General features: G+C 44.5%; 1 protein-coding gene across 1 annotated transcript in view; it reads left to right on the top strand.

Moving 5' to 3' along the window:
- LOC139375051 (rho GTPase-activating protein 5-like) overlaps positions 1-25,449 on the top strand; it is a 36,878-nt gene extending 11,429 nt beyond the window's left edge. The window contains exons 4-7 of the mRNA XM_071116432.1: positions 12,939-13,016; positions 14,806-14,937; positions 21,434-21,539; positions 23,111-25,449. Coding sequence (XP_070972533.1) covers positions 12,939-13,016; positions 14,806-14,937; positions 21,434-21,539; positions 23,111-23,438 — 644 coding nt within the window. The 3' untranslated portion in view covers positions 23,439-25,449. The remainder of the gene's footprint in view (positions 1-12,938; positions 13,017-14,805; positions 14,938-21,433; positions 21,540-23,110) is intronic.
- The last annotated feature ends 39 nt before the right edge of the window (positions 25,450-25,488 follow it).

The following is a 25,488-nucleotide window of genomic DNA, read 5'->3' as shown; positions in this document are numbered from 1 at the left end:
GGGCCACTCTGTTCACAACGTTGGCATCAGGAAACCGCTCACCCACACAACACCATACACGCTTTCTGCCATCTGTCCTATACAGTTGATTTGTCCGTGAAGCGCACATTTCTCCAATGTGCCAGTGGCCATTGGAGGTGAGCATTTGCCTACTGAAGTCGGCTACGACGCCGAACTGCAGTCAGGTCAAGACCCTGGTGAGCATGACGAGCACACGGATTAGCTTCCCTGAGACGGTTTCTGACAGTTTGTGCAGAAATACTTTGGTTGTGCAAACCCACAGTTTCATCAGCTCTCCAGGTGGCTGGTCTCCAATGATCCCACAGGTGAAGAAGCCTGATGTGGAGGTCCTGGGCTGGCATGGTTACACGTGATCTGCGGTTGTAAGGCCGGTGGACGTACTGCTAAATTCTCTAAAATGACATTGGAGGCGTCTTTTGGTAGAGAAATTAACATGACATTCTCTGGCAACAGCTCTGTTGGACATTCCTGCAGTCAGCATTCCAATTACATCCTCCCTCAAGACTTGAGACATCTGTGGCATTGTGTTGTGACCAAACTGCACATTTTAGTGGCCTTTTAATATCCCCAGAACAAGGTGCACCTGTGTAATGAGCGGTCTGTTTCATCAGATTCTTGATATGCAACACCTGTCAGGTGGATGGATCATCTTGGCAAAGGTGAAATTTGTGCACAAAATTTGATATGAAAAAGATTGTTGTGTGTATGGAAAATTTCTGGGATGTTTTATTTCAGCTCATGAAACATGGGACCAACCCTTTACATGTTGCGTTTATATTTTTGTTCAGTATACATTTGTTAGACACAAGTAACTGAGACCAAATGAGCTTTTGCAATACTGACCTGGTTAACACTTCTGTATAAGCCTGCATATTAAGCCCTCAACCCTCAGTATGTGTCCTGATGAGTTGGTTTTCCAATCGGACCATGGCTGCTGTACTTACCAGGCAAGAGGGGGAGCAGAGAGAGGACTCAGACCAACTCAGTGGGGATGCAGTTACAATAACCATGAGCTTTTTCAGCATTCAAAGTGACTTTATGCTGAGTGGAAAAGCATCCGTCAGCTCTTTCCCAGCAGTGCGTGTGTGCGTGTTTAGCCCCTGGATCTGAAGATTGGGAGGGTGGGGGTGGCGACTGCGCCGCGGCGTCCTGTTTATCATTCTCCTCAGTCTCAGGGATTACTCTGCTCCTCAATGGGCCAATGATTGTCAGGCGCCAGCCATGCTAGTTTGAGTTACTCACGCTAGCCGTCAATGTCAACCAAGACGAGGAAACGGCTCTTGAGAATACTCACTGTACTACAGTCAATATCAGTAGGAAAAAGTAAAAGATTTGTTGACGTATTCTAACTTTGATTAGGCCTCTTCTATTCTTATCTAGGTTTGTTTGTATGTGTTTATTACCTTTGTTTTGTTGGTCTTTTTCTGAGTGTCGGAAGTTGAGAGGGAGGGATAAGGTGGTACTTCGACAGTAACAGTAGCAGCCATAATTAATCATCTTTGCCTTGTTCTTTTGAAGTGTCATCTCTGGCGAGCTGTGATACTGCATTGAAGTGTTGCCATCTCTTTCTCTCTCTGTCTCCATTTGTGTATGTGTGTGTATATTGCCCTGAGGTCAGTCACAGTCTGTTGTTCAGGTGATTTGTTAAGGTCGATCCAGGCAGGAGCTTTTAGCCAGGGCCTCAGTGAGCCAGGCCCAGGGGGAGAGCTCAGAGCTGTGTGGAGGGAGGTGCAGTAGTAGGGCCATGATCAGATGTACAGTATTAGTCAAGCCTCCTTTCAATCCAGCTCCAGCAGTAGCTTCGCGGTGGATGGGCGTCATTGCAGGCCCTGTGGCCCTGTGCTGTGTACTAATGGGGCATGACTTTGCCTTGTGGGGTTGGGCATGACATGGCAGGCCCTGTGCTCCAGCTAGCCGCCTCTGGGGCATGGCTCTACCCTGTGATGTGCCTCTAACTACCACCTGCCTGGCTCTCTCCCCTCCAGTCAGATGAACTATGACTCACTTACCCCCCCCCCCCATGACTATGGGGATCTGTGTCCCTCCAGACTGACTGAATGATTCGTCAGTTCACACAAACAACAATCAGTTATGCATGGGACTTTGGGACACGCTCTTCTCTTTCTACAGCAATACTGGAACTGAGGGTCTGACCTCTGCTGTGCTGCTGTTGTGTTCTACTCTTCCTGTTCCACTCCCCTGACCGTTGTGACTCAAGCACCTTGCTGGAGGCCAGCTGCAACTGGGGAATTTAGTGATGATGTGACAGACTGCTTTTTCAAGGTCTCCACTGACGGGGCAAACGCTTAGCGGTCCATGTTGAACAAGACAAAAGTCCTGTTATTCCCTGTGGCAGCTTGCTCTGCACCGCTCTCTCCCCTCAGTCTGGGGCCAGAGGATGTCACAGAGGGAGCTTGAGTGAGTTGGATATGACAGAGCTGTCGACTCGACACACATCAGGTCCTGTTCTTCTCAAGCTGTGGCTGCAAGCAGGCTGGGCTGGGTGTTCAGCACTCTTCTTCATCCTACGCCTTTTGCTCTTCTTTCTTCCTCCTCTTCCTTTTCTACTTCCTCCTCCAGCTCTTTCTCCTCTACCTCTTCTAGCCTGGTGCTGGCCCTAGGAGGCCCCAGTGTTTTGGGGTCTGTGTATAACAGCAGGCCTGGGTCTTGTTCAGTAGAACACAGTGTTTGCAACGCAAAACGAAAATCTGTATTCTTATTGGAAAAGCTTAGGTAGTGCCGTCCTGTTTCACTCTGATTCCAAACGTTTTCTCACTACGCAACATGACCCTGTTCTGTTCGGAGCTGCTTGCCACTGCCACCGACCCTCCCTAGTGTGTGCCCACCATAGGCACCAGGGGTGGCCCTCCCCTTCCTCTTCTGCTGGCAGTCATGTCACATCAGCCTCACAATGGAAGAACAACACAACACAGCCTGAACAGAACACTCTCTGCCAACAGGCCCTAAACACTTTACTGGTTCCATCAACCGTCAGCCAGCCCTACCCACCCCATAGCAAGGAGCTCAGAAGAGTTCCTCTTTTCTGTTTATCAACACTTAACTGTTGGTATGGTAACCAGGGTCAAATTACCCTGTGTAATGCACTACTGACACACCATAGGACATTACTTATTGTTTATGTAACAGTTTTCATGGCTCTAGGCTGGCAGTTGATCGGCGCTGGCATAGTGTCTTGGCTTGTAGTCCTCCCCACATCACAACGTCGTTAGTATGACAGCGTTAACCAGTGTAGCTACTACACCGTAGGTATTAATACTTCTCAGGACTGCAGGAGTGAAGTGTTTGAATGAGCGGATCATTGTGTTAAGCCTCTCTAACACTCCTAGCGTGATTAGCCTGTGCGTGTGTGTGAGCATATACTTGGTACTTTTCAGAAACATTTTCTAGGCTGCCAGCAAAAACGAAAAGTATTGAAAAAGTTTAAGGAATTAAAAGAATGTAGCTAGCTAGCTAGCTGTTGATTGGAAAGTCATTCCAATGTGTCATCACCATCAATATCTTTGGCTGATGTCATCAAAGCCTGAAAAAGTCAATTTTTAAGAGTAGAATATCTGCACAACCTTATCATATACACTGTGTTCCTATTAGTTAAACTTTAAACTGAATTCTTATTACAAGCCTGTTTTTGTTGCTGGCATAATCCATCACATTTGTCTCATTATATTCAGGCCAGGATTTTTAATGGGCCTCGCAGCTGTTAATCTTTTACAATAAGGCAACTAATGTAGCTTTGCTCTGCTGCTGCTGTCCCTGGTGAGAGAAGAGAACGAGAGCGAGAGGAAACAAAAGGGAAAGGGGCAGGGGGTTGTAGGGAAAGTGGAACAGTGATGTACATCTTTCTCATTTACTGTCACATGCACAGATATATAAACTATAAACTCAGCAGAAATCTAAGGTCCTGAGTGCTCTGGAGCAGGTTTTCATCAAGGATCTCTCTGTACTTTGCTCCGTTCATCTTTCCCTCGACCCTAACAAGTCTCCCAGTCCCTGCCGCTGAAAAACATCCCCACAGCATGATGCTTCCACCGTAGGGATGGTGCCAGGTTTGCTCCAAACGTGACTCTTGGCTTTCAGGCCAAAGAGTTCAATCTTGGTTTCATCAGACCAGAGAATCTTGTTTGTCATGGCCTGAGAGTCCTTCGGGTGCTTTTGGCAAACTCCAAATGGGCTGTCATGTGCCTTTTACTAAGGAGTGGCTTCCGTCTGGTCACTCTACCATAAAGGCCTGATTGGTGGCTTGCTGCAGAGATGGTTGTCCTTCTGGAAGGTTCTCCCATCTCCACAGAGGAACTCTGGAGCTTTGTCAGAGTGACCATCAGGTTCTTGGTCAACTCCCCATCCAAGGCCCTTCTACCCCGATTGCTTAGTTTGGCCGGGCGACCAGCTCTAGAAAGAGTCTTGGTGGTTCCAAACTTCTTCCACTTAAGAATGATGGAGGCCACTGTGTTCTTGGGGACCTTCAATGTTAGTATCTCGACACAATTCTGTCTCGGAGCTCTATGGACAATTCCTTCAACCTCAAGGCTTGGTTTTTGTTCTGACATGCACTGTCAACTGTGGGACCTTATATATATATATATATATATAGCAGGTTGCTCAGCAAGGAAAACGCCACTGCTCCAAAACCGCCATAAAAAAGCCAGACTACGGTCTGCAACTGCACACGGGGACAAAGATCGTACTTTTTGGAGAAATGTCTTCTGGTCTGATGAAACAAAAATAGAACTGTTTGGCCATAATTACCATCGTTATGTTTGGAGGAAAAAGGGGGAGGCTTGCAAATCGAAGAACACCATCCCAACCGTGAAGCACGGGGGTGGCAGCATCATGTTGTGGGGGTGCTTTGCTGCAGGAGGACTGGTGCACTTCACAAAATAAATGGCATCATGAGGGAGGAAAATTATGTGGATATATTTTAGCAACATCTCAAGTCATCAGTCAGGAAGTTAAAGCTTGGTCCGTAATGGGTTTTCCAAATGGACAATGACCCCAAGCATACTTCCAAAGTTGTGGCAAAATGGCTTTAGGACAACAAAGTCAAGGTATTGGAGTGGCCATCACAAAGCCCCGACCTCAACCCTATAGAACATTTGTGGGCAGAACTGAAAAAGCGTGTGCAAGCAAGGAGGCCTACAAACCTGACTCCGTTACAGCTCTGTCAGGAGGAATGGGCCAAAATTTACCCAACTTATGGTGGGAAGCTTGTGGAAGGCTACCCGATACGTTTGACCAAAGTTAAACCATTTGAAGGCAATGCTACCAAATACAAATGTAAACTTCTGACCCACTGGGAATGTGATGAAATAATTAAAAGCTGAAATAAATCATTCTCTCTACTATTATTCTGACATTTCACATTCCTAAAATAAAGTGTTGATCCTAACTGACCTAACACAGGATTTTTACTAGGATTAAATGTCAGGAATTGTGAAAAACTGAGTTGAAATGTATTTGGTGGCTAAGGTGTATGTAAACTTCCGACTTCAACTGTAGGTGAAAATGTATGTCTAGGTGCTGATCGGTCGTCAGAATTGTGGAATAATACTAATGTTACGGTAGGATTTGAATGGAGAAAGCTGATCCGAGAGCATCGCTGCCTTTTTTCATCCTATCTGTATCGACACATGCTCCAACTACACACTTAATGAATGTTCTCTCCGCGAGGTGTTCTTGTGACCCTAGGTAACATGATGAGGTTCTGCCCAGGTATGCTGTGTGGCAGTCAATCCAGTCTGCCTGGCTGCAATCCAGTCAGCACTAGAAGAGGAGGATCGAGAGAGGAGAGAGGGAGAGAGAAGGAGTTCATGTTAATGATTGCCTTCTCTGCTGTCCTCTAGTCAGTGCAGTAGCAGTGTCAGGCCCCAGTTGCCGTGCCTCCTCTCCTCCCTCCATCCCTCATTCTGCTAAATCTTCTCGAGTACCAGGGGAGCTGCTTCTTACTGTCTGTTCTGCTGTAGGTGTACACATTCTTGATGGAACCTTACGTCCACTGACAGACTCTGCTCTGCCAACTGGGCTTGATGTCTATGAGCTTATCCTTCACTCTTTTACTCCTGGTCCAAATGCCTCTGCATGAAGGTAGTGCACTATATAGGGAATAGGGTGCCATTTGGGATAAACCCTGGGTCAGTGTGCTCACTCAGCTCCAGAGAAGAGAGGAGCAGTTATGTGTCTTGTCTAGAGTATCTACCTAAGCTTGTCATCAAAGTTTACAGTATAATTGTTTAAACCCTAGCCTTCTGGGTTAAAGTTCATAGGAAATCAGTCACTTGGAAGCCAGGCCCAGCCAATCAGAATTAGTTTTCCCCCACAAAAGGGCTTTATTACAGACAATTTTAGAGTGGCCTTTTATTGTCCCCAACACAAGGTGCACCTGTGTATTAATCAGCTTGTTGATATGCCACACCTGTCAGGTGGATGGATTATTTTGACATGGAAGAAATGCTCACTAGCAGGGATGTAAACAAATTTGCGCACAACATTTTAGAGGAAATTAGCTTTTTGTGCATATGAAACATTTCTGGAATCTTTTATTTCAGCTCATGGTACACTCTTCATAGGTTTATATTTTTGTTCAGTATAGTTAACAATGGCATCCTACTGTATTATGTATTTCTCCCAAATGCCTACATATTCCCTTTTCTTTATTACATTTTTGTATTTGTTTTAGCCCTTTTTCTCCTCAATTTCCTGATATCCAATTGCTAGTTACGGTCTTGTCCCATCGCTGCAACTCCCGTACGAACTCAGGAGAGGTGGAGGTCTACGCAATGCTTCTTCTGAAACACAGCCCTGCCAAGCCACAATGCTTCTTGACACACTGCTCACTTAACCCGGAAGCCAGCCACACCAATGTGTCGGAGGAAACACTACAGCTGGTGACCGGAGTCAGCGTGCATGCACCTGGCCTGTCACAAGGAGTAGCTAGAGCGCGATGGGACAAGGACATCCCGGCCGACCAAACCCTCCCCTAACCTGGACGACGCTGGGCCAATTGTGCGCCGCCTCATAGGTCTCCCGGTCACGGCCGGGTTAAAACAGCCTGGGATTGAACCCGGGTCTGTAGTGACGCCTTAGACTGCTGCGCCACTCGGGAGACCCTTCTAGTGCACTACTTTTGACCTCGGCCCATAGGGTGGGCTATTTGGGATACAGACTAGTTCACCCGTCCCATCTCCTTTCCTCTCCCGCATTGTATGGGGCTGGTGATTTATGGGCACAGAGGGCTGCAAGGATGAACAATTATTAATACACTAAGCTGGAAATTAGAGGTTGACCGACTATGATTTTTCAACGCCGATACCGATTTATTGGAGGACCAAAAAAGCCGATACCGATTTAATCGGCCATATTTTTTATTTATTTATTTATTTGTAATAATGACAATTGCAACAATACTGAATGAACACTTATTTTAACTTAATATATTACATCAATAAAATCAATTTAGCCTCAAGTAAATAATGAAACATGTTCAATTTGGTTTAAATAATACAAAAACAAAGTGTTGGAGAAGAAAGTAAAAGTGCAATATGTGCTATGTAAGAAAGCTAACGTTTCAGTTCCTTGCTCAGAACATGAGAACATATGAAAGCTGGTGGTTCCTTTTAACATGAGTCTTCAATATTCCCAGGTAAGAAGTTTTAGGTTGTAGTTATTATAGGAATTATAGGACTATTTCCCTCTATACCATTTGTATTTCATTAACCTTTGACTATTGGATGTTCTTATAGGCACTTTAGTATTGCCAGTGTAACAGTATAGCTTCCGTCCCTCTCCTCGCTCCTCCCTGGGCTCAAACCAGCAACACAACGACAACAGCCACCATCGAATCAGCGTTACCCATGCAGAGCAAGGGAAACAACCACCCCAAGGCTCAGAGTGAGTGACTTTTGAAATGCTATTAGCGCGCGCTAACTAGCTAGCCATTTCACTTCGGTTACACCAGCCTTATCTCGGGAGTTGATAGGCTTGAAGTCATAAACAGCGCAATGCTTGACGCACAACGAAGAGCTGCTGGCAAAATGCACGAAAGTGCTGTTTGAATGAATGTTTACGCACCTGCTTCTGCCTACCACCGCTCAGTCAGATACTTAGATACTTGTATGCTTGTATGCTCAGTCAGATTATATGCAACGCAGGACACGCTAGATAATATCTAGTAATATAATCAACCATGTGTAGTTAACTAGTGATTATGATTGATTGTTTTTTATAAGTTTAATGCTAGCTAGCAACTTACCTTGGCTAACTGCATTCGCGTAACAGGCAGCCTCCTTGTGGAGTGCAACGAGTGAGAGGCAGGTCGTTATTGCGTTGGACTAGTTAACTGTAAGGTTGCAAGATTGGATCCCCCGAGCTGACAAGACGAAAATCTGTCGTTCTATTCCGATTAATCGGTCGACCTCTGCTGGAATTGTATGAGTCGGCTAGGATGCTCTTGTCTCTTAATACAATGTAGTTAGTTACTGTTACCGCTACATCCCAAATGACATCCTATTCCCTACATAGTGCACTATTCTGTGCTATTGTCAAAAGCCGTGCGCTATGTAAGGAATAGGGTGCCATTTGTGAAGTAAGCAAGCACTGGCCTGAGCCTCAGCCTCCCTCCACTGAGGATGGAATAGGGCCCTAGACTCCAGTCTAGACAGAGTAGCTACTAGTTACAAACGACCAGAACATTTCACCACCACAACAGTCAAGTCTCTGACTGAATTAGTTGAGTCCTTGTCATGATCAATGGGTTTAATAAAACACTTTATTCTGTTATTTTTGTGGAATATGGGTGGGAATCTGTGGCCTACTGTAGATACTGATGTAGGATAGCATTAGGTCAGGAGGATTGTGAAGATGGGCAATGATGGTGAAGTTCTCAACTCTCTCTCAGCTCTGCCACCTGACTGGTTTAATACAGCATATTTCTCATGCCATTGTTGCCTAGAAGAGTTTGGCTTCTATTGGATTTTAATTGACAATTTTGATGCCAAAAATTGTCCTCAATGTTATTTAGCCTGGAAATTAAACTATGGGACATACTGCCTACAGCAGGGTTCCCCAACTGTCATCAGCTCCAAGTGATTTTAATTTAGCAAATCTGTTCAAAAAGTATTCCCATGCATAATATATATGATTGTATACAAATGTAAGCAAGGTTTGAATTAAAATGTTTTACTCAAACATATATGTTAGGGCTTCTTGTGGTCAATTTGCAGTCTACAAATTATTTGTAATTATGTTTTGGCCACCTGATCATCCGCTCAAATAAATAAATTGGCCCGTGGCTGAATCTAGTTGACGATCCCTGGCCTGTAGTTACCATATCTAAGCCTAAACTCGAGCTTTGTGTTCAACAACCGTGTTAACTGTTACATCTGATAACTAGCTAACTGCTGACCTTTTTGTAGTATCATCATGGGACAACCAGAGGCCAGGTGGAAGAGGTTTTTATTCAGTTATTGGATTTTATTGTTGCCATGGTAATAAAACGATCCTGGCAGCTGTCCAGCAGTTAAACAAAACACTGTAGTGGATCGTTCCACAGTTTCTACGGCGATATGACTACACAGGAACTAACTGTCACACCCAGGATATCAGGAGATTTATCTACCGCTGGAGGTTCCATTTAATCAGATTTTGAAATGCAAAAATTCCAGTTCTGCCATCAGTCTCCTCAGGTATTTCCTGAAGTTGTAGTTGTAAGGTGAGCCTATGTTCTGTACTAGCCTGGTCCCAGATCTATTTCTGCTGTCTTGCACCTGCAAACTCCGTAGGATTTGGCATTGACAAGACCGCACAAACAGATCTGGGTCCAGGCTAGCTCCGACTTCCAGACAGAGTGAGTGTAGTAGTAGTGTTGGTGGAGATGGTGGTGCTGAGTTAGAGTATTTAGGGAGGAGGACAATAGAACATCCGGCTTGTAGAACACATCTAAATTCGGATCACTTCCCCGTAGCACTTCCCTCCCTCACTCATTTGAGTTCATTTTGTTCTTATTGTCTTTGGCTGCAACCTTCCTCCCAGTCATTCGACTAAATAAAGCAGGAAGGGTCACATCCAGTCAAAAGCCTCGACCCGTCGGCACACACACACACACACACACACACACACACACACACACACACACACACACACACACACACAAACACACAATAACTAAAGCTGCATCCTGGTACAGATGAACTGGTGTCTAAATTACAACCATGAGGCATGTGCATATATCAGCTAGACAGGACTGTTCGCTTGCCAGTCCCACAGTTTGAGGTCCGTTTCTCCTTAAAACCAGGGTCACACTCTTCTGTGAGTGCTGTTTCAACGATGGCATGGCAACAGTCAGAAAAGCCATGATGTGGGGTGGAACTAACAGGCGCTGTGACCATAGAAATAGAATGACTAGAACAATTAGGCTACATTCTATTTCTATGGCTGAGACCTGTGTCTATGTACAGTGCCTTCTCGAAAGTATTCACTCCCCTTTTTTCCAGATTTTGTTGTTACAAAGTGGGATAAAAAATGTGTCATTTCTTTTGTCAACGATATACATTAAATACTCTGTCAAGGTGGAAGAAAAATGTGACCGTTTGTAAAAATGAAAAACTCACATCTTGATTAGATAAGTTTTCACCCCTGAGTCAATACATGTTAGAATCACCTTTGGCAACAATCAGTGTCTTTCTGGGTAAGTCTCTAAGAGCTTTGCACATCTGGATGTGTACAATATTTGCACATTATTTTCTAAATTCTCCAAGCTCTGTCAAGTTGGTTGTTGATCATTGCTAGACAGACATTTTCAAGTCTTGCCATAGATTTTCAAGCAGATTTAAGTCAAAACTCTAGCTTAGCTCCCAGAAACATGCAATGTCATCTTGGTAAGCAACTCCATTGTATATTTGACCTTGTGTTTTAGGTTATTGTTCTGCTGAAAGGTGAATTTGTCTCCCAGTGTCTATTAGAAAGCAGACTGAACCAGGTTTTCCTCTAGGATTTTGCCTGGACTTAGCTCTATTCCGTTTATTTTTATCATACAAAACTCACTAGTCCTTGTCGATGACAAGCATGCCCATAACATGATGCAGCCACCACCATGCTTGAAAATATGAAGAGTGCCGCTCAAGGATGTGTTGTTGGATTTGCCCCAAACATAACGCTTTGTATTCAGGAATAAAGTACATTTCTTTGTTTGTTTTTTTTTTGCTGTTTTACTTTAGTGCCTTATTGCAAACAGGTTGCATGTTTTGGAATATTTGTATATCATGTTAAACACTATTATTGCACACAGAGTGAATCCATGCAACTTATAATGTGATTTGTTAAGCACAGTTTTACTCCTGATCTTATTTAGGCTTGCCATAACAAAGGGGTTGAATACCTACAGCTTTTCAATTTTAATGGATTTGTAAAAAAATGTTTAAAAACATAATTCCACTTTGACATTATGGGGTATTGTGTGTAGGCCAGTGACAGAATATCTAAATGTAATCCATTTTAAATTCAGGCTGTAACGTTAACATAACAAAATGTGGAAAAAGTCAAGGTGTGTGAATACTTTCTGAAGGGATGTAGAGCAAGTCATTAGACTGTGGTATTTAGCTTACCGCTGTCTTAGCATGCCTTCGTTCACCTCTCAGAATAGATCCTAACTTACATTGAGTGGCTTTTTAAATGGCTTCTAATGGTGGTTACAGGAAACATTATCTTCACATGAACGAGTGGTTAGAGGAAATCAGAGCATAAGTCAGGAATGACAGCATTAAGAGGGAGTCAGTGTTACGCTCTATAAAATGGAAGCTCTTATCTCTATCTTATCATGCCATGGAAATGTCCTCAGTGCTGCTCTTGTGCAGCGTTTTCTCTGTGTGTGTGTGTGTGTGTAGCAAGATTGTGTTCATGCTCCTGCCCTGCCTGTGAGCTTACATTCTGCTGACAGTGTCAGGAGGGGCCTTACACCGCCGACCAGACTCACACACAAATTGCACAAGGACCAATTGGGAAAGGAAATTAATACTTTCCATAAGACGTTAATGTCATAACTAAGCTAGGGCTGTGTCCCAAATGGCCCTATGGGTTCTGGTGCACTATATAGGGACTTTGGGACGGAGCCTAGTCAGTCCTGCGCAGTGTGTGATTCACCTGGATTGCCACCTGCCATTTATCTGGCTGCTGGTGAGCAAGAAATTCAGCTCCTACCTGTTCCTCTGCACCTGTACTGCTGTGCTACAGTATTATAGAGTATGAACCCAGTGTGTCATCACATCAGTCTCACCTTGAGTGCTGTAAGAAAGGACCTGCTCTGACATGTTACAGCGTCTCAGGAATATATAAGCCCACGCTGTGTGTGTGAGTGGGAGCGCCCGGCTATAGTATAAACTGCCTCAGTGCTGCTGCTCAGTGTATGTGCTGCAAGGTCACACCCACTGCAGTTTGTCATTGCAGCGAGCACGGACAGAGCGCACATTTACTGCTTATACACACACACACCCACAGAGCTTGCATTATGCAGCTGATTAGATGCTCCCCAAGCGCTGTCCTCAGATCAGCTGGTGTGATCTGAGGACACCTGGCAAACTGATCAGGGTAGCGCTAGGCTGCTTGTTGCTGCCTCCTCAAAGCATGGCCTCAGGATCCACAAGCTTTAACTGTGTCTGTTCCTTCCTCCTTGTCAACGTGCGTGTGTGCGTGTGTGTGTGTGTAAGTGTAAGATGGTTCAGCCATGCTTAATGTGGCTGTGTCTGCATTTACATTTTTCTCTGATCTGAAATCACTGCTAGAGGGAAAACCGCTTTAGACTTCTCCTACCCTTTTCCCAGTGGAAATCAAACTATGTTGATAGCAGGTCAGCCTAGTAGGCTGTTTTTTTGTACTTCATAATATCTCCAAATATCTCTTATTTTGTCTTCCAGGACTTAATACAGAGGGCCTGTATCGTGTGAGTGGAAACAAGACCGATCAAGACAATATTCAGAAGCAGTTTGATCAAGGTAAAACACGTCTGCAACTGTCAACTGCTCTTACATTATTTTCTCTTTTAAAAGCTCATTTTTCCCTTATCGTCTTCAAAATATTCATATATTTTTTCACGGATCCCTCCGGAACTTTCATTAAGCACACCTCGCCCCTATTCCCAGTGAATTAGTAATTGTAAAAGTGTGTCTTTGGTTCACCATTGTCCTGTCCATTTAATGTTACAATGTCCGTTGGTTCGTGTGAGTACCTGTGCTGTGTGTTTTGGGCTTTCGTGCCCCTGCGGATTGCACAGATGATTACGGGTCTCGTCCCATGAGTTATTTATTCAAGGTACTCCTCACTCTTTTGTTTGGGTATCAACCCTGTGTTTTTGTTACGTGTTTGTTTGGTCCCCATGCCTTTAAATGGCACGCCGTCATTTGGGTACAATAAAAAAAACTATTACGCATTCCTGCGTCTGTCTCCCGATCCCTTCATACCCACGTGACATGTTTGCCCTTAGTCTTTTTCTCTTGTTATTTATAAACTGGACACACATTTAAATCACACTGGTTCATTAAGATGTCAGAAGGAAAGGAATTGGTTGAGACAACCAATAATGACTGTTCCCAAGGACTTTAAATTTCCCTCCTAATTGTTTAAATTCAGCCACAAGCATTATGGATGTTTGTCCATGAAAGAGCTGGACTAGGTACAGTATTAGAGTGAATTACTGTGAATCAATGGGAGTCTTAAAACACACAGGGGAAGGCTGATTGTATTAACCTGCCAATTAGGGACAGATGGGGTATGTTGCATAATATGATTTAGAATAGATGTTGATATAGTCCCCACTCGGCTGCATAGAGATCTTTCTGCTACCTTCTCTCGCTTGCTTGAAAAATACTGGTGTGTATATATGTGTGTGTGTATATATATATATATATATGTATATATATATATGTATATATATATATATATATATATAGTGCAATTTGACCTGGACCGGGTCAAATTGACTTGCACAAGCAATCAATTAATTGCATTTTTATTTTCTGTCTGGAATTGAATTACTGCATAGGCTCACCGGTTGGTTGTATTTCCCAGAGGGGAACGATGGCCATAGATTTAGTTTCTCCCATCTGTAGCCCCATTGTAAGACCCGTTTCCCTTTTTGTTTTCATCCATCTTTCAAATCCAATACCAGTCAATCTGAGCCATCGAGCTGTGCAAAGGGGCTGGGTGAAAAAAATCTTCCTTCCACTGAGTGGCCAAATGACTTCCTATCCATGAGACACAGTTTGCCCAAAAGAGACACTATGGGCATGAATCTGCCTGCTGGCCCGGAACCATTAGTCCTCCTTCCACCCGCTCTTCTTCTTCCTGTCTCACCCGCCCCTCTCTCTATTTCTCTTCCTCTCTCTCCTTCTTCTCTCTTTCCACCACAGGAATTTGTGAATTAAGTGCATTTTTCTCCCTCTCTTGCCCTTTCTGCTGTCTGGGAGAGAGATCTACTCTGACAGCTGTCAGTTCACCTTAGGCCCTGTCCTGCCCTCACTAGCTCTTTCTCTCTCTCGGCCTCTTCCTCCTCTCACCACTCTCTTCTTATCTCACCCCCCTCTCTCCTCTCACTTCCTCCTGCTCTCTCTTACTCCCCCGCTCTCCTTCACTCTGGGGCTCTCTCTAATAATAATAATAATAATAATAAGTATTAATACATATGATTTTTTTTCTTTTTCTAAAACCCAAAGACGCTTTGTGAGTACTGTTAACTTTCTTCCCCTCACCAATCAAGCCATGTCTCTCTCTCTCTCCCCCCTGCAGACCACAGTGTGGACCTGATAGTGATGGACGTGGCTGTGAATGCTGTGGCGGGGGCTCTGAAGGCCTTCTTCGCTGACCTTCCTGATCCTCTCATCCCCTACATCCTGCACCCGGAGCTGGTGGAGGCAGCCAGTGAGTACTGTACTGTTAGTTACACATACGCTGTCTGTCAGTCTGGAGAGCTGACCTGGGTTCAGATACTATTTAGTTTCTTTCAAATGCTTTTAGCTACGCTTGGTTGAGCTTGCCTAATTCAATACTCCCAAAAGTGGCAGAGCAAACCCCGCCAATCTGGCACTCTCAGGCAGGCGAAATTAAATGCGATTCAAAGAAAACAAATCTTATATCAACCCATGTCTGGTCTTTAGGGTCCAGTGTCCTAACTCAGTAACTAACAGCTGTGGGGAGGGTTGACACCCAGCACCTCAGCCCTCTTCCCCTCAAATCACAGCCAGCAGCAAGAGAAGACGAGGTCAGCCAGTTCTTTCTCTCTCTCTCTTGCTCAATGGGTCTTAACAGTACCCCAGTTTTTATTTTTGTCCTGCTCAGTTCATTGTGTCGTTTATTTTACTGTCACATTTCAGGTGCAGCCTGTTCTGTTTTTGAACCTCAAGTGTACTTTAGCTGGTAGAATGTAGCAACGCTTCATGATGTTGGATGTTTGCCAGGAAGAGTGATGGTGCTATATTCCACAGTTTATAACTGCAAGCAGATGTGAACGAAACTTAGTATTACCCCGTGGCTTATATGCTTTATATTACGTCTCAGGCAGTGTTTCTCCTACCATTATACACTGAGTGTACAAAACCTACTCTTTCCATGACATAGCTTTCACCTGGATTCACCTGGTCAGCCTATGATCCCTTATTGATGTCACATGTTAAATCCACTTCAATCAGCGTAGATGAAGGGGAGGAGACAGCGGCAGGCCAGTGGTCGAAAACGGTCATTGATGAAAGAAAAGGAGGCTGCCACGAATTGTTCAGAGCAACAGACGGGCTACAGTTGAACTGCCAGTCCAGTACAACATTGGTGCCCAATGACTCATAAAAGAATGCACAATTCGTCGTACCTTGACACGAATGGGGTATGGCAGCTGACGACCTTACAGAGTTCCACTACTTTGAGCAAAAAACAAGAAACTGCAGTTGCAGTGGGCTAAGGAACGAAAACGCTTGACACTGGAAAATTAAAAAAACATTGCCTGGTCGGTTGAATCCCAGTTCCTGCTGTTTCACGCTGATGGGAGGACAAGGGTGTGGAGAACCACATGAGTACATGCATCCATCATGCTGCATGTCAACATTGCAGGCTGGTGGTGTGGTGGGATGTGTTTTCATGGCACACATTGGGCCCCTTGATAAAAGTAGAGCAATAATTAAATGCCACAGGATATCCGAACAACATTGCCAATTAGGTGCATCCCTTCATGGCAGTGTATCCATTTGCAAATGTATTTTTTCTGCAGGATAATGCCCCATGCCACAAGGCTAGGATTGTCCAGGAATAGTTCCACGACAGTGAATTCAGCTTAGGGCAGTGGCCTGCCCAGTCACCAGATCTCAATCCAGTTGAGCATCTGTGGGATGAGATGGAATGAGCTATTTGGAGTAGAGATCTACTACCAGCCAACTTGACACAACTGTTGGAAGCATTGGAGTCAACGTGGGCCAGCATCCATGTGCAAGCTTTTGACACCTTGTAGAGTACATGCCCCGACGAATTGAGGCTGTTCTGAGGGCAAAATGGGTGCAACTCAGTATTAGGAAGGTGTTCCTAATGTTTTGTTCACTCAACATATATTAGGATTACATCTGTCCCTTCCTCTCCCATCTAAAAACTTTTGCCTTCAGTTGAACATTTTGGTTGAAGATGCATTAAATGTTGATTTGGGGACCTTTGCGGCTCGTTTGCAAAATTATCAAGGTGTAAAACTGGTGCCGGGGCAGGGTATTTCACTACATTCGCAATATCATCTGCTTACCATGTGTATGTGACCAATTAAATTAGATTTGGTAGGGCAGGTCTGTGCCTCTTGAAGCACTAGTTGGTGAGTGGGTGTGGTTTCCTCCATGACCCTCATAGTGTCTCCCTTAGTACCATCCAGCCACCTTCTCCTCTCATAAAGTCAGCTGGAAGGAAAGCAAGATATAAATAAGAGATGCTGCTGAGATACTCGCCCTTTCCTGTCAGTACAAACCGCTCACCTTCTCTCTGAATGGTTGTATACACACTTGTAGTTCTACAGCAGAAACACTGAGACATGCCTGCATTAATATTCCAACCCCAGTTATAATTCACACCTTTAAGTCGCATCACACTCAGCTCACAGCCGTCTTCCTGAAAGACTAATTCCTGCCCAAGGATGCCAAAAGATTTTCATGCATCTGCATTATTTCCCCCCTGCCTGGTTGTCTCTGGGGGTGGCCCAAATGACACCCTAGTCTCTATATAGTGCACTACTTTTGATGGGCCCTGGTCAAAAGTAGTGCACTAAATAGGGAATAGGGTGCCATTTGGGCCGTATACTGTGTGTTGCTGTAGGATATCATCCTTGCTTGAGTCATCTAATCCTGGGCCTGCAGTAATGTATTACTGATCACTGTTGAAACCAACCCAGCAGCCTCCTTCCTCACTGTCTGTCTCGCTGCTGCAGATTAATGTCCCAGAAATAGGTCCCCTCCCTCCCTCCCTCCAGGGGAGAGGAGAGGGAGGGAGGAGAGAGATAGAGGCCATTGGTTGGTTTCAATGAGGGGGGGAAGATGGAAGTAGACATTCCTGGAGCTTGTCTCTCGGGGTTTGAGCAGCTCTGCAGAACTGAGCGTTTCCCTCTGATAATTGTGCAAACAGCGTAATGTGGAGGTGTTTGGAGGACCTTCAAGTCTTGGTCTGCGTCCCAAATAGCACGCTTTCCCCTATGTAGTGTACTACTTTTGACCAGGACCATAGGGTAGTAGTATTACTATATAGGGAATAGGGTGCCATTTGTTATGCAGCCTGTCTCAGTCCAGGCCAGCCTTGGTGCACCACGCTCAGTTCTGGGGCAAATAGCAAACACACTCATTCCTTTTGTGACATTCTGACTTAGGGATCTTAACGGTTAACCGCTAATCGGTTAGCCGCCAAAAAATACATTTGACCGGTCATGCTTTTCAGTCTAGGTTAATTTGCATAATTCAGTGGAATTAAATTGGCTCGTGTGAATTTTTGCTAGTCGTCATGCACACAGCATAGAGTCTAGTCTGAGGAGCGGAATGGCCTATCAGCTGTCAGACAACGCGAGACCAGCTGGTACTGGAGTGAAACGTGCTTTTATAAGCCCAGTCATTGCGCAACAAATAACAGTTCTAAATGCAGTTGCATGTTAAGAATTGTTTTGATGGCCATGATTAAAAAGAGCTACTAGTTTTATTTCTCAATCTCAGCTCATAGTTAAAACACACTTCCCATTTGCCATGAGTGCATAGGCTATAGTCAACGGTAGGCAGGCTATCAGCAGGTCACCCACCACTTTACAATGGGAACTTGAGGCTGTATTAAATGTTTGAAACCTGAACTTAACTTCAAATAATGAGGAATGTCTTACCTTGCTTCAAAGTAGCCTAGTCCAAATCCAACCAGAGAAAGGTGGAGGCAAGATTTCCTCATGCAATTAACCAGCATTTCGCTCCTGTTTTATTGGTTTTCATATCAACTTTGTTTTGTTGTCCAGAAGCCAAAGGCACCATCCTTGTCATATTAGCAGCCCATCCTAGTTGTTGCTATTAGATCAAATCAAATGTTATTTGTTACATGTGCCGAATACAACAGGTAGACCTTACAGTGAGTGAAATGCTTACTTACAAGCCCTTAACCAACAATGCAGTTAAGAAAAATACCTAAAAAAGTAAGAAATAAAAGTAACAAATAATTAAAGAGCAGCAGTAAAATAACAATAGCGAGGGGTACCGGTTAATTGAGGTAATATGTACATGTAGGTAGACATATTAAAGTGACTATGCATAGATAATAATAATAGTAGCAGCAGTGTAAAGGAGGGCAATGCAAATAGTCTGGGGTAGCCATTTCATTAGATGTTCAGGAGTCTTATGGCTTGGGGGTAGAAGCTGTTTAGAAGCCTCTTGGGCCTAGATTTGGTGCTCCGGTACCGCTTGCCGTGCGGTAGCAGAGAGAACAGTCTATGACTAGGGTGGCTGGAGTCTGACTATTTTTAGGGCCTTCCTCTGATATAGAGGTCCTGGATGGCAGGAAGCTTGGCCCCGGTGATATACTGAGCCGTACGCACTACCCTCTGTAGTGCCTTGCAGTCGGAGGCTGAGCAGTTGCCATACCAGGCAGTGATGCAACTAGTCAGGATGCTCTCGATGGTGCAGCTGTAGAACCTTTTGAGGATCTGAGGACCCATGCCAAATATTTTCAGTCCCCTAAGGGGGAATAGGTTTTGTCGTGCCCTCTTCACGACTGCCTTGGTGTGCTTGGACCATGATAGTTTGTTGGTGATGTGGATGCCAAGGAACTTGAAGCTCTCAACCTGTTCCACTACAGCCCTGTCAATGAAAATGGGGGCGTGTTCGGTCCTCCTTTTCCTGTAGTCCACAATCATCTCCTTTGTCTTGATCATGTTGAGGAAGAGGTTGTTGTCCTTGCAAAACATGGTCAGGTCTTTGACCTCTTCCATATAGGCTGTCTCGTCGTTGTCGGTGATGAGTCATGAGTGAACAGGGAGTACAGGAGGGGACTGAACAAGCACCCTTGAGGGGCCCCTGTGTTGAGGATCAGCGTGGCAGATGTTTCGTTACCTACCCTTACCACCTGGGGGTGCAGGATTCAGTTACAGAGGGAGGTGTTTAGTCCCAGGGTCCTTAGCTTAGTGATGAGCTTTGAGGGCACTATGGTGTTGAACACTGAGCTGTAGTCAATGAATAGCATTCTCACATAGGTGTTCCTTTTGTCCAGTTGTGAATGGGCAGCGTGGGGTGTTCATCTGTGGATCTGTTGGAGCGGTATGCAAATTAGAGTGGGTCTAGGGTTTCTGGGATAATGGTGTTGATGTGAGCCATGACCAACCTATCAAAGCACTTCATGGCTACAGACGTGAGTGCTATGGGTCGGTAGTCATTTAGGCAGGTTACCTTAGTGTTCTTGGGCACAGGGACTATGGTGGTCTGCTTGAAACATGTTGGTATTACAGACAGGGATAGATTGAAAATGTCAGTGAAGACACTTGCCAGTTGGTCAGCGCATGCTCGGAGTACATGTCCTGGTAATCCGTCTGGCCCTGCGGCCTTGTGAAAGTTGACCTGTTTAAAGGTCTTACTCACATCGGCTGCAGAGAGCGTGATCATACAGTCATCCGGAACAGCTGATGCTCTCATGCATGTTTTAGTGTTACTTACCTCAAAGCGAGTATTGAAGTCATGTAGCTCGTCTGATAGGCTTGTGTCACTGGGCAGCTCTCGGCTGTGCTTCCCTTTTGTAGTCTTAATAGTTTGCAAGCCCTGCCACATCCGACGAGCATCGGAGCCGGTGTAGTACTATTCTTTTCATTGATGGTTCGTTGGAGGGCGTTCTTATAAGCTTCCGGGTTAGAGTCCCGCTCCTTGAAAGCGGCAGCTCTACCCTTTAGCTCAGTGAGGATGTTGCCTGTAATCCATGGCTTCTGGTTGGGGTATGTACGTATGGTCACTGTGGGGACGACAACATCAATGCACTTATTGATGAAGCCAGTGACTGATGGGGTGTACTCCTCAATGCCGTCTGAAGAATCCCGGAACATATTCCAGTCTGTGCTAGTAAAAAACAGTCCTGCAGCTTAGATCCCCCTCTTTGTACATTTCTCCCGGAGGTTTTCATCTCTGTCAGATGGAACCGCTCGCATTAGGTGTGCTGTTTATAACAGGGGTTTCCTGCTAATAGCATTTTGGCAAATTATGTTTTATTGGCTGCTTCATTACAGCAGTTGCATGCTCAATGATAGTCTATAGCCTTTTGCCTGGGAGCCGATAGGCTTGCTGTTGTTGCATGTGTTCATGAAAAATGTCCGTTCCTTGTATGCATGCATAGTATTTTCTGTTGGTCACGTAATTTTACTGTTTGGAAAAAATGTAACTGTTTGTTGACCGGTTAATGAGGGTCGGTTAGTCAGCAGATTGACTGAAGATTGCATCCCTAGTTTTGACAGTATTGATTAGCTAAGTAGTCTCAGCCAGGTGACCTCCACAACAGTCCTGGCGTCAGAGTTTTTGACAGGTATATAAGGTATATCAGAAAGGTCTAATATTAGACTTTATGTTAAATGCTTTTTGAAAGGTTTGATATGCTAACGCATGGTTTGTCCCTACGTCTTTTATTACTTGGCAATATCACATGGGAGTTAGGCCTACTTATCTAAGATAGTGCTGCTATTATTAAACAGATGGTGACAAGAAAATCACATTGTGAGACATTGTGCCCCCAGATGATACCGACAATGCTGTATCTGCTTAAGGCCCTAGCTAGTGTTTTAGTGTGTTTGTTGTGTGGGTGGTTTTTGGCAGCCCCGTCGCCTTTGTGCTATTTCTTCTCTTTTTTTCCTCTCCCATGAGAAGGAATTAGTAAAAAGCCAACTCTGTTCTCCTCCTCCTTTCAGAAATTGTGGACCACATAGAAAGACTTCAAGTGCTGAAAGAAATAGTGAGGAAGTTCCCTGCCGTGAACTACGAGGTGTTTAAATACGTCATCACTCATCTGAACAGGTAAGAGACAACGCTGTGAAACTGGATCAGAAAGTGTCTCAGGCTGCCTTCAACTGACTGATACTGGGTGGAATCTGAAGTAAGCTGTGAAGTATACACAATGTTAGTTACGTGACAGTAATCATGAAAACAACCAAGTCATACAGTCATGTAGTTGGACTGAGTCGTGTTCAGTGGGAAGAATTTAGTTTGAAACTGAGAGATACTACCTGAACATCTCTGTTTTCCTTTGTGATACACTATATGACCAAAGGTATGTGGATGGACACCTGCTCGTCAAACATCTCATTCAAAAATAAAGGGCATTAATATGGAGTTGGTCCTCCCTCTGCTGCTATAACAGCCTCCTCTCTTCTGGGAAGGCTTTCCACTAGATGTTGGAATATTGCTGTGTGGACTTGCTTCCATTCAGCCACAAGAGAATTAGTGAGGTCAGGCATTGATGTTGCGTGATTAGGCCTGGCTCGCCGTTGGCGTTCCAATTCATCCCAAAGGTGTTCAATGGGGTTGACGTCTGGGCTCTGTGCAGGCCAGTCAAGTTCTTCCACACCGATCTCGACAAACCATTTCTGTATGGACCTCGCTTTGTGCATGGGGGTATTGTCATGCTGAAACAGGAAAGTGCCTTCCCCAAACCATTGCCACAAAGTTGGAAGCACAGAATCGTCTAGAATGTCATTGTATGCTGTAGCGTTAAGATTTCCCTTCACTGGAACGAAGAGGTCTAGACCGAACCATGAATAACAACCCCCAACCTTTAATTCTCATCCACCAAACTTTACAGTTGGCATTATGCATTGGGGCAGGTAGCGTTCTCCTGGCATCCGCCAAACCCAGATTCGTGAAACATGATTCATCACTCCAGAGAACGTGTTTACACTGCTACAGAGTCCAATGGCGGCGAGCTTTACACCTCTCCAGATGACGCTTGGCATTGCGCATAATGATCTTAGGCTTGTGTGCAGCTGCTCGGCCATGGAAACCCATTTCATGAAACTCCCGACGAACAGTTCTTGTGCCGACGTTGCTACCAGAGGCAGTTTGGAACTTGGTTGTGAGTGTTGCAACCAAGGACAGACGATTTGTACGCTCTTCAGCACTCGAAAGGTCACGTTCCGTGAGCTTGTGGCTTTTGTGGCCTAACTCTTCATGGCTGAGCCGTTGTTGCTCCTAGACGTTTCCACTTCACAATAACAGCACTTGCAGTTGACTGGGGCAGATCTAGCAGGGCAGAAATTTGACAACTGACTTGTTGGAAAGGTGGCATCCTATGCCGGTGCCACGTTGAAAGTCACTGAGCTCTTGAGTACGGCCTTTCTACTACCAATATTTGTCTATGGAGATTGCACGGCTGTGTGCTTATTTTAAATACCTATCGGCAACGGGTGTGGCTGAAATAGCCGAATCCACTAATTTGAAGCGGTGTTGACATACTTTTGTATATATCATGTATATATTGTTCCCGGAGACCAGGGTTCACTTCTCTGTGTCCCACTCTAATTCTGTACCTGTCTAAATCAAGTACAATATAAGTAAGGTTGGAATAAATCAATGAAATTGTGTTTCCCCAGGGTGAGCCAGCAGAGTAAGACTACCCTGATGACGGCCGACAATCTATCCATCTGCTTCTGGCCCACATTGATGCGTCCCGACTTTGAGAACAAGGACACACTCTCAACCACCAAGCTCAACCAGTCGGTCATCGAGTCCTTCATCCAGCAGAGCCACTACTTTTTCTACGGTGGAGACATCCAGGAGAGCTCCAGCACCGAGAGCACCCCACCACCCCATCACTGTCACAGCATGGTGGAGGCCCTGCTGCCCCTGCAGCTGCCCCCTCCTCTCCAGCCCCAACAGATCCAGCACAGTATGTCCTTGCAGCCTGACCCACTCATATAGACCCCCCAGAGCCCAGGCCCCACTACCCAGGCCTCGAGCCCCAGGATCGGAGGACCCAGGTGGGGTAGGGAGTAGGCTTGGCTGGGAGTGGTGCTGCCTGGTGGGGTTGCATGGGGTGACGTGTCCTCCCTTCCCCCTCTCTATGGAGTCTCCCTGACTACAAAACAACCACATTACATTATCACCTTTGTTTTCTGCTCCCTTTGACTGACTGGATTCAGGGGTGACTAACTGATATAGTTATGCCCCAGGAATAAATAAAAAATAGCATTTTTCTTCTTTCAGTGCCGTACCTTTACCCAGTTTCCGACAGATACGACATTGAGGGTTGAGACTGTCCACCCGTTACTCTGGTGATGAACACCTACCTTAATAAAGACACTATGCCTCCAGGAGAGGGGGGGCACAAACATGTGATGCGGAAATTATTTGTTCAACTCTACACCTTGCAAAATATGAGGAAAATATATTTATGATAGTTGTTTTTTTGTTTTTGTTTATTCGATTAAAAAAAGAAAGTCTGACTGTCAAAAACCCTCCATTCATTCAAGTGAACTTGACATTACATGATGCACAATCTGTTATAATGCTTCTACCAGTGTAGACATTTGGCCATGATGATGATGGATTCTTGTTTTTTTAGCAGTATGATTTTTGTTTTTAAAGGGATCGAGGGAAAGAAAGACAGTGAAAGTTAGCAGGCTGGTGCTGTGGTCTTTGTCTCTCACCCGGCTCTCAATGCCTCGTAGGGGACTCTATGTGAAAGACTGACGGTGTCACTGATGCTGTACTGCACCAGGCTGGGACATAACAGACAGGCAGACAGACTGCCTGGCCTCCTCTCGTTCTCCTATTGGAGCAGAACTCATGCAATTCCTGAAGCTTATGAAGGGAGCATCCCACTACTAGAACCCTAATGGCACATCTCTGCGTTAACTCTGAAACAAACGCATTACAAAGCAGTCTGGGGTCTTTTTCTTGTTCTGTTATTTTCTACGTACGTTTTTGTTTGTTTAATTGATTGAATTTCTCCGTGGTGGTGCTACCCACCGAAAAGAGACATTTGTGTTGTTCTTCTGTTCGTTGAAAAACATGTGCATGTCTTTTTTGTCACTTAAAAATGACGATGAACGATTAAAAAAAGAAAAAAGACTGAACTTACAACTCAAGATTAACAGCTTTCATTCAGATCATATTTTTTATCTAACTTGATTGAGGGAACATTGAAACGGGGGTCAAATTGTATGTATTGTTCATTCATTATTTTCGTCATGCAAAGATGTCAATTCTTAATATCATATTTTGGTTATATGTCTATTTTGTTTCTCTTAAATAAGGGGGAAAGTATATATATTTATCAGCAAATAAGATTGCTGATATAGCAAAATACCATGGGGTACTGAAATTCTGTATAATCTTGTAAAACCTACTATAATCAGATTTCTTTGTTATGATAAACAAACATTTTGGGTTAGATTATTTGTACTTAATTCCCTTCATTTTATGAACACAGACTCATTGCTTCTTTGTAGATGGTACTGCATTTTGTTTTGCTGTAAGTAAAAGAAGCTGCTTAGAAAGTTCTGGAAAGGAAAAGTTTAAGTTGTGATGGAGTGAAACAGATTGACAGATAGAAGACATCTTTAAGACTATGACTGTGACTGAAATGGCACACTATTCCCTACGTAGTGCACTACTTTTCACTAGAGCCCTATGGACGCTGGTCAAAAGAAGTGCACTATATAGGGAAGAGGGTGCCATTTCAGACGCATCCGATTATTATTGTTATTTTTCTCTATAGAGACACTCCAGATCTGGGGTTGGGGAGAGAAGGGATGGCGTAAAGACGTGTGAAGCAGCTGCTAGGTAGAATATACCTTTTGTGTAGTTTCAATAAAAAGCAACTTTATTTGTTCATAAGATCTGCCTCATTCAAGCCAGTGTACAAACTCTTAAGATTTTAACATCTGCTATGTATTATAGTAAATAAATGATTTTGAGAGAAAAAAAATCAAGAGTTTTGTTTCATTTTTTCCCACCTTAAGTCTAA

This window comes from Oncorhynchus clarkii, chromosome 19, assembly GCF_045791955.1.
Source record: "Oncorhynchus clarkii lewisi isolate Uvic-CL-2024 chromosome 19, UVic_Ocla_1.0, whole genome shotgun sequence".
NCBI classification, from domain to species: Eukaryota; Metazoa; Chordata; class Actinopteri; order Salmoniformes; family Salmonidae; genus Oncorhynchus; species Oncorhynchus clarkii.
Note: the sequence above shows the minus strand (reverse complement) of the source record. Positions and strands in the feature narration are given on the sequence as shown.